The sequence below is a fragment of the Mastomys coucha genome, unplaced genomic scaffold (genome assembly GCF_008632895.1).
Source record: "Mastomys coucha isolate ucsf_1 unplaced genomic scaffold, UCSF_Mcou_1 pScaffold13, whole genome shotgun sequence".
NCBI classification, from domain to species: domain Eukaryota; kingdom Metazoa; phylum Chordata; class Mammalia; order Rodentia; family Muridae; genus Mastomys; species Mastomys coucha.
In genome coordinates, this window is record NW_022196895.1 from 30,520,522 (window position 1) to 30,534,533 (window position 14,012).

At 42.8% G+C, this 14,012-nt stretch overlaps 1 protein-coding gene across 4 annotated transcripts in view; it reads right to left on the bottom strand.

The window, feature by feature from the left end:
* The window catches only part of Brd8 (bromodomain containing 8), a 50,893-nt gene that overhangs the window by 493 nt on the left and 36,388 nt on the right, over positions 1 to 14,012 (bottom strand). For 3 of the 4 annotated variants that reach the window (XM_031365314.1, XM_031365313.1, XM_031365311.1), the window contains 3 exons: positions 7,761 to 7,850; positions 6,189 to 6,257; positions 446 to 623 (listed from right to left, as the gene is read on the bottom strand). In XM_031365314.1, the coding sequence (XP_031221174.1) occupies positions 446 to 623; positions 6,189 to 6,257; positions 7,761 to 7,850 (337 nt within the window). The remainder of the gene's footprint in view (positions 1 to 445; positions 624 to 6,188; positions 6,258 to 7,760; positions 7,851 to 14,012) is intronic. The other variant, XM_031365312.1, reaches the window with a different exon arrangement.

Consider the following 14,012-nt stretch of genomic DNA (forward strand, 5'->3'; position numbering starts at 1 on the left):
AGTTTGATGCTTCCCAAAAGAGAAATTCTTACACGTCTCCTTGAACTCACTGTCTTCTCCAAATATGAAAAATATACATGTTCATTAATCTCAGCAGTAGCAACAAACAAGACATGGACAGTGGGTCCAGCACCCCACTTGCTTTGAGCCTTACAACTCAGGCCTCTGAAAGCAGACATGCCCATTACTTACTCATCTCCCACCATCTTGCTGCTGGCCTTCCCAGACAACCTCATCCCACTGTGTGCTACATCTGGATCCATTAAGGAGCTTCCCAATCCCAAGAGTACACTAGTCCTTCAGGCCCTCCAGTCACCTCTGAAGATAAACTCTAAGACACAGGGTCACCTCCATACCATCTGAAGCCATCGCACAGGCTTCAGAAATCCCATTCTAGAAACCATGGTTCCCTGCCCTGTAGCACTCTGTGCTACAGGCACAGTACCTGCATCTGCTCCAAGACTTCCCGCTGCATCTCCACAGCCATGTGGTATATGTGATGATCAGAGTCGTTGTACATGACAGCATTTTGGAACATCAGCATCAGATCCCGCTGGAATTCAGCCATGGTATGAATGCGCCCCTTGGACAGATTCCTCTTCAGGGTTGTTAAGTCCATGGGTCTGCAGAAGCCAGAGGAAATCAAACCTTAATGTGTAAGGTCTAATGAACTAGTGTTTTGGAGGCAAGGCAGGAAGATTCCCATGAGTTTGAATACAGAATGAGGTACACAGTGATCGCAAGTCAGAATGAGTGAGACCCTGCTCCAGACAGACAGGACAGGCAAAAACTGTGGTGCCTATAGCAAGCTCTTGAGAACTGCTTCTTAGTGAAATTGCAGCTATACTGTTTTGGTTTTGTTTTGTTTTTATTTTTGTCTACTTGATACAAGCTGAGATCATCTGGGAAGAGGGAACCTCAATTAAGAAAGTGTCTCCATTAGACTGGCCTATGGGCACAAAGGGACTGTTTTGTTTGTTTTGTTTTTTGTTTTTTGATTAATGATGTATGTGTGAGGGCCCAGCCCACTGTGGGTAGTGCCACTCCTAGACAGAAGGTCCTGAGTTCTGTAAGAAAGCAGGCTGAGCAAGCCACAAGCACGCCAGTAAGCAGCACGAATCCATGGCCTCTACTTCAGTTCCTGTCTCCAAGGTCCTGATCTGAGTTCCTGTCCTGACTTCCCTAGATGATGGTCTACAAGTGCTAAGATGGAATAAAACCTTTTCTCCCCCAAGGTGACTTTGGTCATGGTGTTTACCACAGCAATGGAAAGCAAACTAGAAGAGTAGCTAGAAGATACTTAAAAATAATAAAATAATAAAATAGCAGCAGATCACATCTGATCCCTTATAAAGGTTAAGTACTATGCTGAGTACATTCTATAGTAAATTAATCTCAATAAACACACAATAGGGCTGGTGAGATGGCTCAGTGGGTAAGAGCACCGACTGCTCTTCCAAAGGTCGTGAGTTCAAATCCCAGCAACCACATGGTGGCTCACAACCACCCATAATGAAATCTGACGACCTCTTCTGGTGTATCTGAAGACAGCTACAGTGTTTTCATTTATAGTAATAATAATAAATAAATCTTAAAAAAAAAATAAACACACAATAGATAGAGCCCGGCTGCAAGAGAAAAGACTTCCTGATCTTGTTCTCCCTCTCTCCCTCTCTCCCTCTCTCCCTCTCCCTCTCTCTCTCTCTCTCTCTCTCTCTCTCTTTCTCTCTCTCTCTCTCTGTCTTTGTCTCTCTCCCCCCCACCCCCCGCTGCTTCCTGTGGACTAGTCACCCTCTTGTTCTGCTCCTATACCTCCTGTGACAGGATGGACTGTATTGCTCTGGAACTGTGAGCCAAAATAAGTCCTTTATCTCCTAAGTTGCTGGTTGGTTGGTTGGTTGGCTGGCTGGTTGATTTTTTGAGACAGGGTCTCTCAAAGTAGCCTTGGCTTCCCTAGGACTCTCTATGTAGACCAGGCTGGATAGAACTCATAGAGATCGCATTGCCTCTGCTTCTCTGAGTGCACAACCACACCCAACTCTCAGTTGATTTCTTCAGAGTATTTTATTACAGTGACAGAAAGTAACTAAGACAGAAACTGGTGCCAGGAGTAGGGCCATTGCTGATAAATCTGACCTTAAGGTTCTTAGGTCATTGAAACTAATTTTGGAGAGGAAACTGAAAAAGCTTGGAAATTTGGGCCAGAAAAGCCCTTAAACGTTATGAGAAGAGGTTTATAGGCTCTTTTGGTAGGAGTTTGTAAAGCAAGGAGGCAGGGGAAAATGCAGAATGTAGAGGCTTAGCTCATGAGGTTTCAGAAGTGGTCAAGAATTCTAGAGGCCCTTCAGGTTTTATTCTGGCAAAGCATTTGGATCTCGTCTGTCAATGTCTGGGCACTGGAGGGAGGATGAACTAAAGTCTGATCTGCCTGTCAGAGGGAATCTCAGGGCAGGAAAGCACAAGGCTGTGTATTGCTCACTGCTTTCATTCAGTTCTGTAGTGAGAAAGAACAACAAGCAGAACAAAAGAAATAAAAACTGTGAAACGGGCCGGGCATGGTGGCGCATGCCTTTAATCCCAGCACTTGGGAGGCAGAGGCAGGCAGATTTCTGAGTTCGAGGCCAGCCTGGTCTACAGAGTGAGTTCCAGGACAGCCAGGGCTATACAGAGAAACCCTGTCTCGAAAAACCAAAAAAAAAAAAAAAAAACCTGTGAAACGCGGCAAGGAAGGGCACCCAAGCAAGACTAGAGCTGTAAACAAGGAGAGCACAGGTAAGCCTACAGCTTTAACTGCTGCAAGCATTAGAGCTGTCAGAGAGAAACCTCTGACTCCACTAAGGAGTGCAGAGATGGCTGAGCTGCTCTCATGTGAGGCTGTGAAGAGGGAGTCAAGTTAGAATGAAAACTCCAGCATTCTAAAATCCCAGGCAATGACATTCCTGCTGAAGACAGAACACAACTTGACCAACAGGGCACCTATGTGAGCTGTAGACAGCAGAGCTGGAAAGGTGGGCTACTGAAACTTTGGAGCCCAGATGAACATCATGAGCACCCGATGCTACACAGAGAGCTACAGGATTTCGTGTTTGCTCTACTGCCTTTCAATCTTTTAATAGTAGATTTTAAATTTTCATTTATTTTCTCAAGAGGGTACATGTCACGGTGTATGTGGAGGACAGAGGACAACTTGTGTTATTGTTACATATATGGGTGGTACCTGAATTTATGTTTGTGCACCACATGTGTGCCTGGTGCCTTCAGTCAGCCAGAAGAGGGTGTTGGATCCTCTGGAAGAGCAGCCGTCGCTCTTACTGGCTGTGCTAACTGCCCCCAGTCCCAGAATGAGTCCAGGGCTCTAAGTCAGGTCGTCAGGCTTGGAGGCAAATGCCTTTACTTGATAAGCCATCTCTCTAGCCCTAATCTCTCTTCTAAGATAGTCCTTGTTGCTAGGCCCCTCAAAACGGAATGAATGCTTTTGCAAACCTGTATGGGAAAAAGCACAAAGTATCTTTCCATCTTAAACTCCAGCAGACCAGTACCCACTCATAAAGATGGAGTCTGCTACTCAAGTCTCCTCCGAAGAACTATACTTCTTCCTTTGTTTGTTTTTTAAGTAATTTATTTTTATTTTATGTGTATTAGTGTTTTCTCTACATGCGTATCTGTGAGAAGGTGTCAGATCTTCTGGAACTGGAGTTACAGTCATGAGCTGCCATGTGGGTGCTGGGAGTTGAACCCTGGTCCTTTGGAAAAGCAGTCCACGTTTTAAGCACTGAGCCATCTCTACAGCCCTATCTGTTTGTTCTTTGAGACAGGGCTTCTCTGTGTAGCCCTGGAATGTGCTCTGTAGACCGGGCTAGCCTCAAACTCAAGAGATCTGCCTGCCTCTGTCTCCTAAGTGCTGAGATCAAAGGTATGTGCCTCTTAAGAGGCAAATACCTCTTAATACTGTTTTGGTGGGGGTTAAGTTTCAACATGAGTTTTATTATTTTTAATTACCAGAACTGAGGATATTTTGAAATGTTCAAGTTCTTTAGAGTCTCTTGATAGGCTTACAAGAGCATCCATACATTGGGCTCCTCTTTCTCAAAGGCTCAATTAGAAAGTGATGAGCCCGGGATCTGCTTTAGACCCTCTGGTGTGCTAGACTCACTGTGTGAGATCCCTCTTAGACAGCATCTAAAGTCTTGGCATCTGATCAGATGCTTCGTCCTCAGAGAAACTATTACAAAGCCCTTCATTCCTGTCACGCGTCACTGGAAATTTAGGGAGTTCTGCCAGAGTTGCTACGTGTTACCAGGGAAATGGAGTTCCTCCAGTGGCCCACTTCTTCCAGTGTGGCTCACTCTTCTAAAAGTTACATAGCCAGGGCTACACATAGAAACCATGTCTTGAAAACAAATATCCACCAGCCGCATAGCAAGTACTCAAATGTCTGAGTCTGTGGGGGACACTATCCATTCTCTGCCCCATAAATTCACAGCACAACTTAAGTTTACCCTTCTAATAACCTGTCAATCTGAATAAGTTCAGTGCAACTTCAAAACTCCCCATAGGTCATACAATGACAACACTTTCAGAGTTCAGAAACCTATATCTGAAATTTCTAACACTCAGGACCCTCTCTTTTTTTAAATTAATCAAGTTGTTTGTTTGTTTGTTTGTTTGGGACAGGGTTTTCCTGTGTGGCTCTACTGTGAGGAAGAGACTAGCTGTCTCAAACACCAGAGTAGGCACTCTGATCTTAGACTTTCCAGGTTCCAAACCCATGGGAAATACATTTCTGTTGTTCATAAATTATTCACTTAGTGGCATTTTATTATAGCACCACAAATGGGTGTGTGTGTTCCTGTGTATATGTGTGTGTATATGTGTGTGTGTGTGTGTGTGTGTGTGTGTGTGTATGTGAGTGTCTTCCTCACGTGCTCTGAGGCTGAGCCCACAGCTCATTGTTTTATCTAGACCGGCTGGGGTCTCCCTGTCTTCACCGCCCAAGAATACAGCTAAAGGTCGGTGTCACTGCCACTGGGCCTCTCTTTTTCTACAGGTGCTGGGAATCCACTCAGATCTTCGAGACAGCGAGGTCAGCACTCACTGATGCAGCTGGGCTCCATCATAGCAACCTTTCAGATGTACTTGCTAACATCCAAAACTCTCCGCTTAGCCAATGTGTTTAATTTGTATTTAACACCTTTATCTTAACATGTCTAAAACTATCTTCCTGAATGAACACAGGGTCCCCCTTAATATTTTCTTCAAAAAAATATTGTCAAACGTGGATGGACCTGGGGATTCGTGCACACATATGTAATTGTAGCACTGTATAGGACCGAGGTGGGAACATCTCCAGTCAAACAAATGGCAAACCAAGCATTAACAATACCTCAATACCTGTAACTCCAGTACTCAGGAGGTGGAGGCTTGGGGGGTCAAGATCATTGTCAGCTAAGTTTGAGCCTACCCTGGGGTACATTGTTTCAAAAACCTGTAATCTCAGTTAGCAGAGAAGCAGAAACGGGAAGAAATTGAACCCACAAGTTTAAAGCCAATGTTGATAATGTTGGGGTGGAGAGCAGAAAGCATATTAAAACCTTTTTTTAAGCCAGAGCTTCATGGGCTGTAGACTATATCTTGAGTTTGTGAGTGCTGTAGATAAGGTGAGTCACCTAATAGATGGGAAATAGAGTGAAAAGACAGTCAAAGAAGCAACCAAGGCCCACAATCCTAGCACTTCATAGGTAGAAGCAGAAGGACTTGGAATTCAAGGTCAACTTCAACTATTTAAGACCAGCCTGGGCTATGTGCAACCCACAAGACAAAAACAACAAAGAGAAGAGCTGAGCGTGGGATTGTAGCTAGCTGGCAGTGCTTACCTAGCACACACTAAGCCCTGGGTCTAACTCTCAGCACCACAGAAATTGGCATGGTAGTGTAAGCCTATAATCCCAGAACTCAAGAATTGGAGTCAGGAGGGTCAGAAGGTCAAGGACACCCTCAGCTACCTAGGCAGTTTGAGGCTACCCTGGACTCCAGGAGACATTGCCTATAAACAAACAAACAAACACATGCATAAGTACATACACAATACATATATAAATAAACAAACACATAAATAAATAAATAGATAAATAAATAAAATGAACACCACAAGGGTGACCAAGCTTTCCCCTGGCCCCTTTCCTACTGACCTTTTCACCACGTCCTTGTATCCTGGAGCCTGCTTTTCTGACACAGGTTTCAGAAACGGACTGCTAAACCTGTTAAGAAACAAACCCAAAGAGGATAAAACCTGCTGAGTCAGTCTTAAAGAGAGGGGTGGCAAGGAACACGAATGCTTCAACTCCAGAGTAAACCAGGCAAGGCGGCTCTATAGCACTTAGGGAGCTGAGACAGAAGGATCACCAAGAACTGGAAGCCTGTCTCGACAGCATATTGAGTTCTAGTTCTAGGTGAGCCAGGCTACAGAGCAAGAACAAGCAAGCAGCAATGATGACGTTTGACTTCTTGTTGACTTTCCAAACAGCAAAAATGTGGGGCAGGGGTGGGGGGTCCAACTTATGAAATATTTTAACTATTATTATAATCTTTCTTTCTCTCTCTCTTTTTCATTTTCCTTCTTCCTTTTTTCTCTCTCTTCTATCTCTTTCTTTTTCTCTCTTTTTAAAATTTTTTGAGACAGGGTTTCCCTGTGTAGCCCTGGCTGTCTTGGAACTTGTTTTGTAGACCAGGCTGGCCTGGAACTCACAGAGATCCACCTGCCTGAGTGCTGGGATTCAAGTGCACCACGCATGCCATGCCTGACTCATCGTGATCGTTTTAAATTAAGGGCTTACAAATTGGTTCAAGTTTTCCAAGACCCTGATTTTTTTGTTTGTTTGTTTGTTTTTCGAGACAGGGTTTCTCTGTGTAGCCCTGGCTGTCCTGGAACTCACTCTGTAGACCAGGCTGGCCTCGAACTCAGAAATCTGCCTGCCTCTGCCTCCCAAGTGCTGGGATTAAAGGCATGCACCACCACCGCCCGGCATAAGACCCTGATTTTTAGTTTCCGTTTTAAAAATACTTTAAAAATATTATGTTATGTGAATGAATATTTTGAGTTCATGTACATATGTACATGTATGTAGTACCCACAGAAACCAGAAGAGGTCATCTGATGCCCTGGAACTTGAGTGCTGGGCACTATGGGTGCTGGGAACTGAACCTAAGTCATCTGCAAGGGCAGCTAGTGCTCTTACCTGCTGAGCTATCTCTCTCTCTCTAGTCATTTGTTTTTTGGGGGCAGGGTCTTATGTAGCTCAGGCTAGCCTCAAAGTTGTTAAATGGCAAAAGATGACCATGCATTTCTGATTCTCTTGACTCCTCAAGTGTTGGAACTATAGGTGTATACCTGTATACAGGTGTACGCAACACTGAGGATTAACTCTGGGGCTTCATGACTGCTAGGCAGGCGTTTTACCAACTGAGCCATGTGCATTGCTCTGAGGACCTGTTACTGTGGGGAAAAAAAATCTACCATATGGGAAGGAAGCGTATACTTCCATTTCCCTAAGGTTGGGATGGTAGGCTTGTGTGGCCCCGGCCAGTGTTTGCTATGCTCCGATGAAACCTAGGACTTCATGCACTCTGGGCAGGCACATCACTAACTAAACCGCACCCCACACCGCAACTGTGGCTTGTATGAGAGGTGGACATATCCCCTTCTGTGCTCATATCCAACTATGTGTTTTGGTTCTAGAGATAATCTCCCTTTGGAAACCTACCTGTGACTGGCAATCATCTTCCAGACTTGCAAAAGAGTCTTCTTAAATAGGAAATGATCCTGAATAGGATCGCCTTGGCTTAGGTCATTCCTACAGAATACATGACAGAAAAGAGACAGTCGCTTCATAAGTGCTACTGTGTCTCACTAGGTGGGAATGAGGCTTTCTCAGCCCACAGTGCTCCTAATTACACATTTGAAGGAATATAGTATCATAGGTATGAAAATGTACTTAAGACTTTATAGTATAGTATATAGTATACTATATATTATTTTAGCATTTTTTTCTTTTATGTATCTCTGTGTGTGCCTATGTGAATTTATGTGCATCAAGAATGAACTGGTATCAGTAGAGCACAATAGGGTGCCCTTGATAGTGGAGTTACAGATGGTAGTGAGCAACCGCTTATGGGTGCTGGGAACTGAACCCAGGTCCTCTACAAGAGCAGCAAGAGTTTTTAACTGCTGAGCCACCTCTCTCCAGCCACAATAAACTATGTGACTACTACCCAATCAAGTGGTTACTTTCATTGTCTTGTTTCATATTTCCTTCTTTTTTTTTTCTTTTGAGACAGGGTCTTGTGTAAAACAGCTGGCCTTTGAACTAGCTATGTAACTGAAGATGACCCTGAACTACTAAATTTCCCTTCCTCCATATTCTACAATATTTGAATTATATGCCAGCCACCATGCTGAATAAGTGTTCACTACAAGTCTCAAATTGCTTGTGCCCTTTTTCTTTCTTTTCTTTCCTTCCCCTGCACCCCCACATATTTGGCGAAAGGGTCAGCTATGTAGTCAGGACTATTCTAAAAAATCTCTGCTTATAGCCAAGCAGTGGTGGCACACACCTTGAATTCCAGCCAGCTGCCAGCCTGGTCTACAGACCAGGACAGCCAGAGCTGTGTACCCAGACTTGAAAAACAAACAAAAAACAAGAACAAAACAAGCACAAACAAACAAACAAACAAACAAAAAAACAACAACAAACTCCAGTGTTTAGTCCAGGATGGCTTTAAACTATTCATTCAACCTCTATCCTGAGTGTCCTGCTTCCCAGATGTTGGGATTGCAGGTGTCTGCCTGGCTCACCTGTGCCTTGACTGCTCCTGCCCAGTAGCATCTGTGATTGTACAGAACTGATCTATAAAGTGGTTTTTGAAGTAGGCATGGTGGTACACACCTATAATCCAGCACTTTGGAAGTAGAACCAGGAAGAGCAGAGAGGTTCAGGGCTACATAATGAGTTAAAGGCCAGTCTGGGCTACATGAGATGCAGCCTCAAAAGAAAAAAGCTTTTGTCCAGTGTTCTTTCCCAAGTACATAGAACCACCTGACACATAGTAGAACCAACTGATACATAGTAGATGTGATTAATTCCTCATATATCAGAGAATTCTCTTATGTTTTATTAGAATTCTAAAACTAAATATTTCTCATCTCTCTCTCTCTTCTCTCTCTCTTTCTCTCTCTCTTTTTCTCTCTCTTTCTTTCTCTTTCTTTTGAGACAGGGTTTCTCTGTGTAGCCTTGGCTGTCCTGGAACTCTCTCTGTAGACCAGGCAAGCCTTGAACTCATAGATCTGCCTCTTCTGCCTCCAAGTACAGGGATTAAAGGTGTGCACCATCAACGCCCATCTAGCTATATTTTTTTCCTTTTCATTCTCTCTGTATGCCTCATTAGAAGCAGGCAAGTTCAGCAATCAGGAACCCCATTTGTTTGGGCTACACATATATCAGCCATTTTTTCTAGGAATGTACTTAGCAGCCTAAGGCCCTTACCTGAATGCACTATGCATACACATCCTTCTCTGAACAATGCACCTAGAAACCTGTCACCAGCTTGGGACCCCTACTTGTATCAGGCTGTACGTATCTGCTTTACACAATATTCTCCTTAACCACGCTCTTAATAATGGCTACCCTCGGCCTTCTATTCTAACACATTCTCCAGTGGGCCCATTTGCCCTAGACTAGTTCTGAGTGCAAACTGTGTCTCCTAACTGAACTTTTTTCTTTATTTACCTCCCTATTCTGGAGATTAAAACCAAGCCCTCAAGCATGCAAGTCAGTAGCCCTCAGCCCTCTTCCATATAGGGATCTTAGGTTTTTTTAGGGTTTTTCATGATTTCTTTAGAGTGTATTTTGTGTGTGTGTGTGTGCACACCCACACACACGTGCATGTGCACATACACATGGAGGTTAGAGGACAACTTGAAGGAGTGCTCTTCTTCCTCCATGTGAGTCCTGATGATTGAATTCAAGTTGGCTGGTTGGCAGCAAGTGCCTTCATACACTGAATCCTCTCTCTGACCCCTGTTTTTTCATTTTTTATATTTACTTATTTATTTATGTACTAGGACTTATTGTTTCTGGGCAAGTTCTATATCATTAAGCTATAACTTTATTAGTTTCATAATCATTAAAAAATACCTACTGTAGATTCCTTTTCCTTGACATTTTCCCCCTGAGCTAAGTTCTCTAATTTTGCTTTTCTCCCGAGATACAATAGTTCAATATTTTATCTCACCTTATAATTTTCCTAGTTGAAATTTTTTTCTGTTGCACTAGGTGGAGGTAGTGCATACCTTTAGTCTCAGGGCTCTGGAGGCAGAGGCAGGTGGATTTCTGAAACTGAGGCCAGTCTGGTCTACAGTGTGAGTTCCAGGACAGCCAGGGCTACACAGAGAAACCCCGTGTCAGGGCAGAGGGTGGAGGGAGAAAGAAAGAAAAGTATTTCTGTTTACTCCACAGTTAGTCTATGTTATGTATTCCACATTATATATGGCATCATTCCCTCAAAACACAGTGTCAAACTTAAAACACTTGAATTTCCACATTCTCTAAGCCAGGTATGGTGGCACATCTGTAATTCCAGCACGTGGGAGACAGAAAAAGGAAGATCAGAAGTTCATCATCCTTGACTGCACAGTGAATTCAAGGCTAGCCTGGGCTCCATGAGACCCTGTCTCAGGAAGAAAAAAAAAAATCACATTATCATTTTGCGTTGTATACCAAATGGTATTCATTCATGTGATACCACAATTCCTACCATCTGTTCAGTTTTAATACTTCCTTATATCATGTTATATAATAGTTCACCTGTATCTGGATTTAATTTTTAAATTTATTTTATTTTTATTTGATGTGTATGAAGGTTTTGATTGCATCTATCCCATGGTACTGGAGTCACAGATCTTTTTGAGCCACCTTGTGTGTGCTGGTAACCAAGCTCTGGCCCCCTACTAGAGCAGCAGTATTATAACTGCTGATTCATCTCTCCAGCCCCATTTAAATCATTTACTAATTTATGTTGAGATATGGTCTATGTATCCCTGGCTAGCCCAGAACTTGCTATGTAGACCAGGATGGCCTTGAACTCACAGAGATCTACCTGCCTTTATACCCTAAGAGCTGGGATTAAAGGCATGCACTACCACCACACTTGGCCTCATCTGGATTTAAATTGTGTAACACCAAATCATGTAATTTTACTATGATCTTTACTCAATTTATTCCTAAAAGCTATTATTTACCAAAAATCCCCACTATCCAAATAAGACATTTAAAGCACAGGTTTCTTTTCTTTTTTCCTATTTTATTTATTTTTAATATTTTATTTTTGTTTTGTAAGTCTGTGTGTTTCTGTGTACATGAGTGCAGTGCCAGAGAAGGCCAGAAGAGGGCATCAGATTCCCTGGAGCTGAGTTACAGATGGTTGTGAGCCTCCGGATATGGGTGCTGGGAAACGAACTTGGGTCTTCTGCAAGAGTAGCAGTAGCAAGTGTTCTTAACTGCTGAGCCATCTCTCCAGCCATTCCTATTTTATTTAATGTTTTTATTAGCATATATTAATTATACACAATAATGGATTTCATTACATTTTCATACATGCACATTAATATATTTCAATCATATTCACCACCCCTCACCATCTCTTATCCTCCTCCAACTCCTGCTAATCTCCTTCCTTTTCCCAGAGAGCCTCACTTCTACTTCCATGTGTGTGTGTGTGTGTGTGTGTGTTTATGGGTGCGTGTATATTATGTGTGCATGTGTGTATGTGTATGTATGTGTGTTGTGTGTATGTGTGTGTATGTGTATGTATGTGTATATGTGTGTGTATGTGTATGTATGTATGTATGTGTGTGTATGTGTGTATATGTGTATATGTGTGTGTATGTGTGTATATGTGTGTGTATGTGTGTGGGTATATATGCGTGTGTATGTGTGTGTGTGTGTGTGCCCCAATGAGTGTCATTAGGTCTGTTTACAGGAGGGTGGTTGGAGATTTGTTTATAGTAGCATGTGTGTCTTAAGTCTTTGATCACTCAGACTAAATTAACAATAGCTCTTTTATACTAGATTGTAGAACTTCATTCATACATTTACATAATAAGTATTTAATGTATCTACTATATGTACTATGGTAGGTTTTATAAACTCAAAATTAACCAGCTATGCATATTTTAAGGATTTCTATCTTACCTTTATTTTATCTATATGGAGATATATCAGGCAACATAAATAGTAAAAGCAAGGGAGTAGATAGTACCTGTGACAAGTGGAACCCAAAAGGCTCATTTCTCCGTCCCTGTCAGTAGGGACTAAGGAATGAGTGAGAAGAGAGTCTGGAGAATATCTGTTTTGTTTTCCAATGCAAGAACATAGTCTTTTGAGTGTGCTAGCCAAGAGCTCCATCAATGAGCTCTACCATTGGGGTCTACCTCCACCTTCCCACCTCAGGAACTGTTGTTTGACATAGGGTCAAACAGGGAGCTAGTGAATTCTGGGATTATAAGTATGAGGCACCAAGCCCAGCTCTGGGACAGTTTTTTAGAGGAGTTTTAAACTTCTGCTTTAACATAAGAATTCAACTTTCTATCTCCCCTTGTGATAATTGGCCAGGCCTAAAACCTCACTTAGGAGGTAGAGACAGCAAGGGTCAGAAGTTTGAGTTCCTTCTTACCTACATACAGAGTTCTAGGCCAGCCTGGGTTACATGAGGCCCTGTTCAAAAACCAAATAAACATTCAGGGCCTTTGGTCAGCAGACATCTCACTGCTGGGCGGGGCTTCCTTTTCCTTTCCTGCCGCCTCTTCCCTTTCTTCCTTCTCTACTTTTTTTTCCTTCTTTTTTCTTTTAGAGAAGATATATGCATTTTTCTCTTCTGAGTTGAAACATTCCATTTTGAAGTGAAATTCCTTAAGACTCAGGAAGTTAGTTGCCAGGTATGTTGGCACACACCTCTAATCCCAGCACTTGGAGGTAGAGCTAGATGGATCTCTGAGTCAGGGCCAGCCTGGTCTATATAGGATGTCCCAGCACAGCTAGGGTTATGTATGCTTAAGGCCTTGTCTCAAAACAAAACAAATGAGCAAACAAACAAGACTTGGGGAGTTCTAAAGGAGGCTCATTAAGCTCAGTAAGCAAACAACTGGCAAACTTCAGAACTGAAGAGATTCACAGGACCCTCCCCGGACTCAAAGTTATCTAAACAGTAAGGACTTCTGAGGAGAGTCTCCAATTTATTGAGCTGCCTAAACCTGAACAGAAAGATCCAAGGTTTCATCTTTCATACGCTGTTACCCAGTATGGGAAGATTCAGTGTCACAGCTGCCTGTGATGTCAGTTCTCCTGTGAGGAACCCCTCCCCTACTTTTCAGGAAATGACCCTAGCAAACTCCTTAGTTCTCCAGGTTGGACTCTGGTAGTCCCATTCCTTTGTTCTGTTGTCAGTTTCTTAGTGAAGTAAATAGATGTCTGTTAATATTTTCCCAGTAATAATGTCATCTGAGACCAGGTTCATGACACAGTTCCCAGCATCAGCCTTTGAGTGCTCAGACTACAACTTGCTTGCACCTTGCTAGCTTTTGCTTTCTAATAAACAATCTGAGCAGGACAAGATGGGCTACATGTCACTCCAGCACTGAGGCATCAGAGGCAGGAGAGCAAGGCACAGGGCAGCAAGAGTTGCCTAGTAAGACCATTTTTTTTTTCCAAAATAAATAGCTAAAATATGGTCTTCAGTGCCTCAAATATCTATAAAAATAAGACAATTATATTAACACTTTCCCAATATACGTGCAAGATAAAGGGAAAGCATAAACCTTAAAGAGACGGGGATGATGGTCTCCAAACGTGGCAGAGAGAAAAAGAGGATCAAGAGTTCAAGTTCATCCTCAACTGCTACGCATACTCGTCTACTCCAGTCACATCCATAATATCGGGGATAAAATCCTGATAAAGGATAAG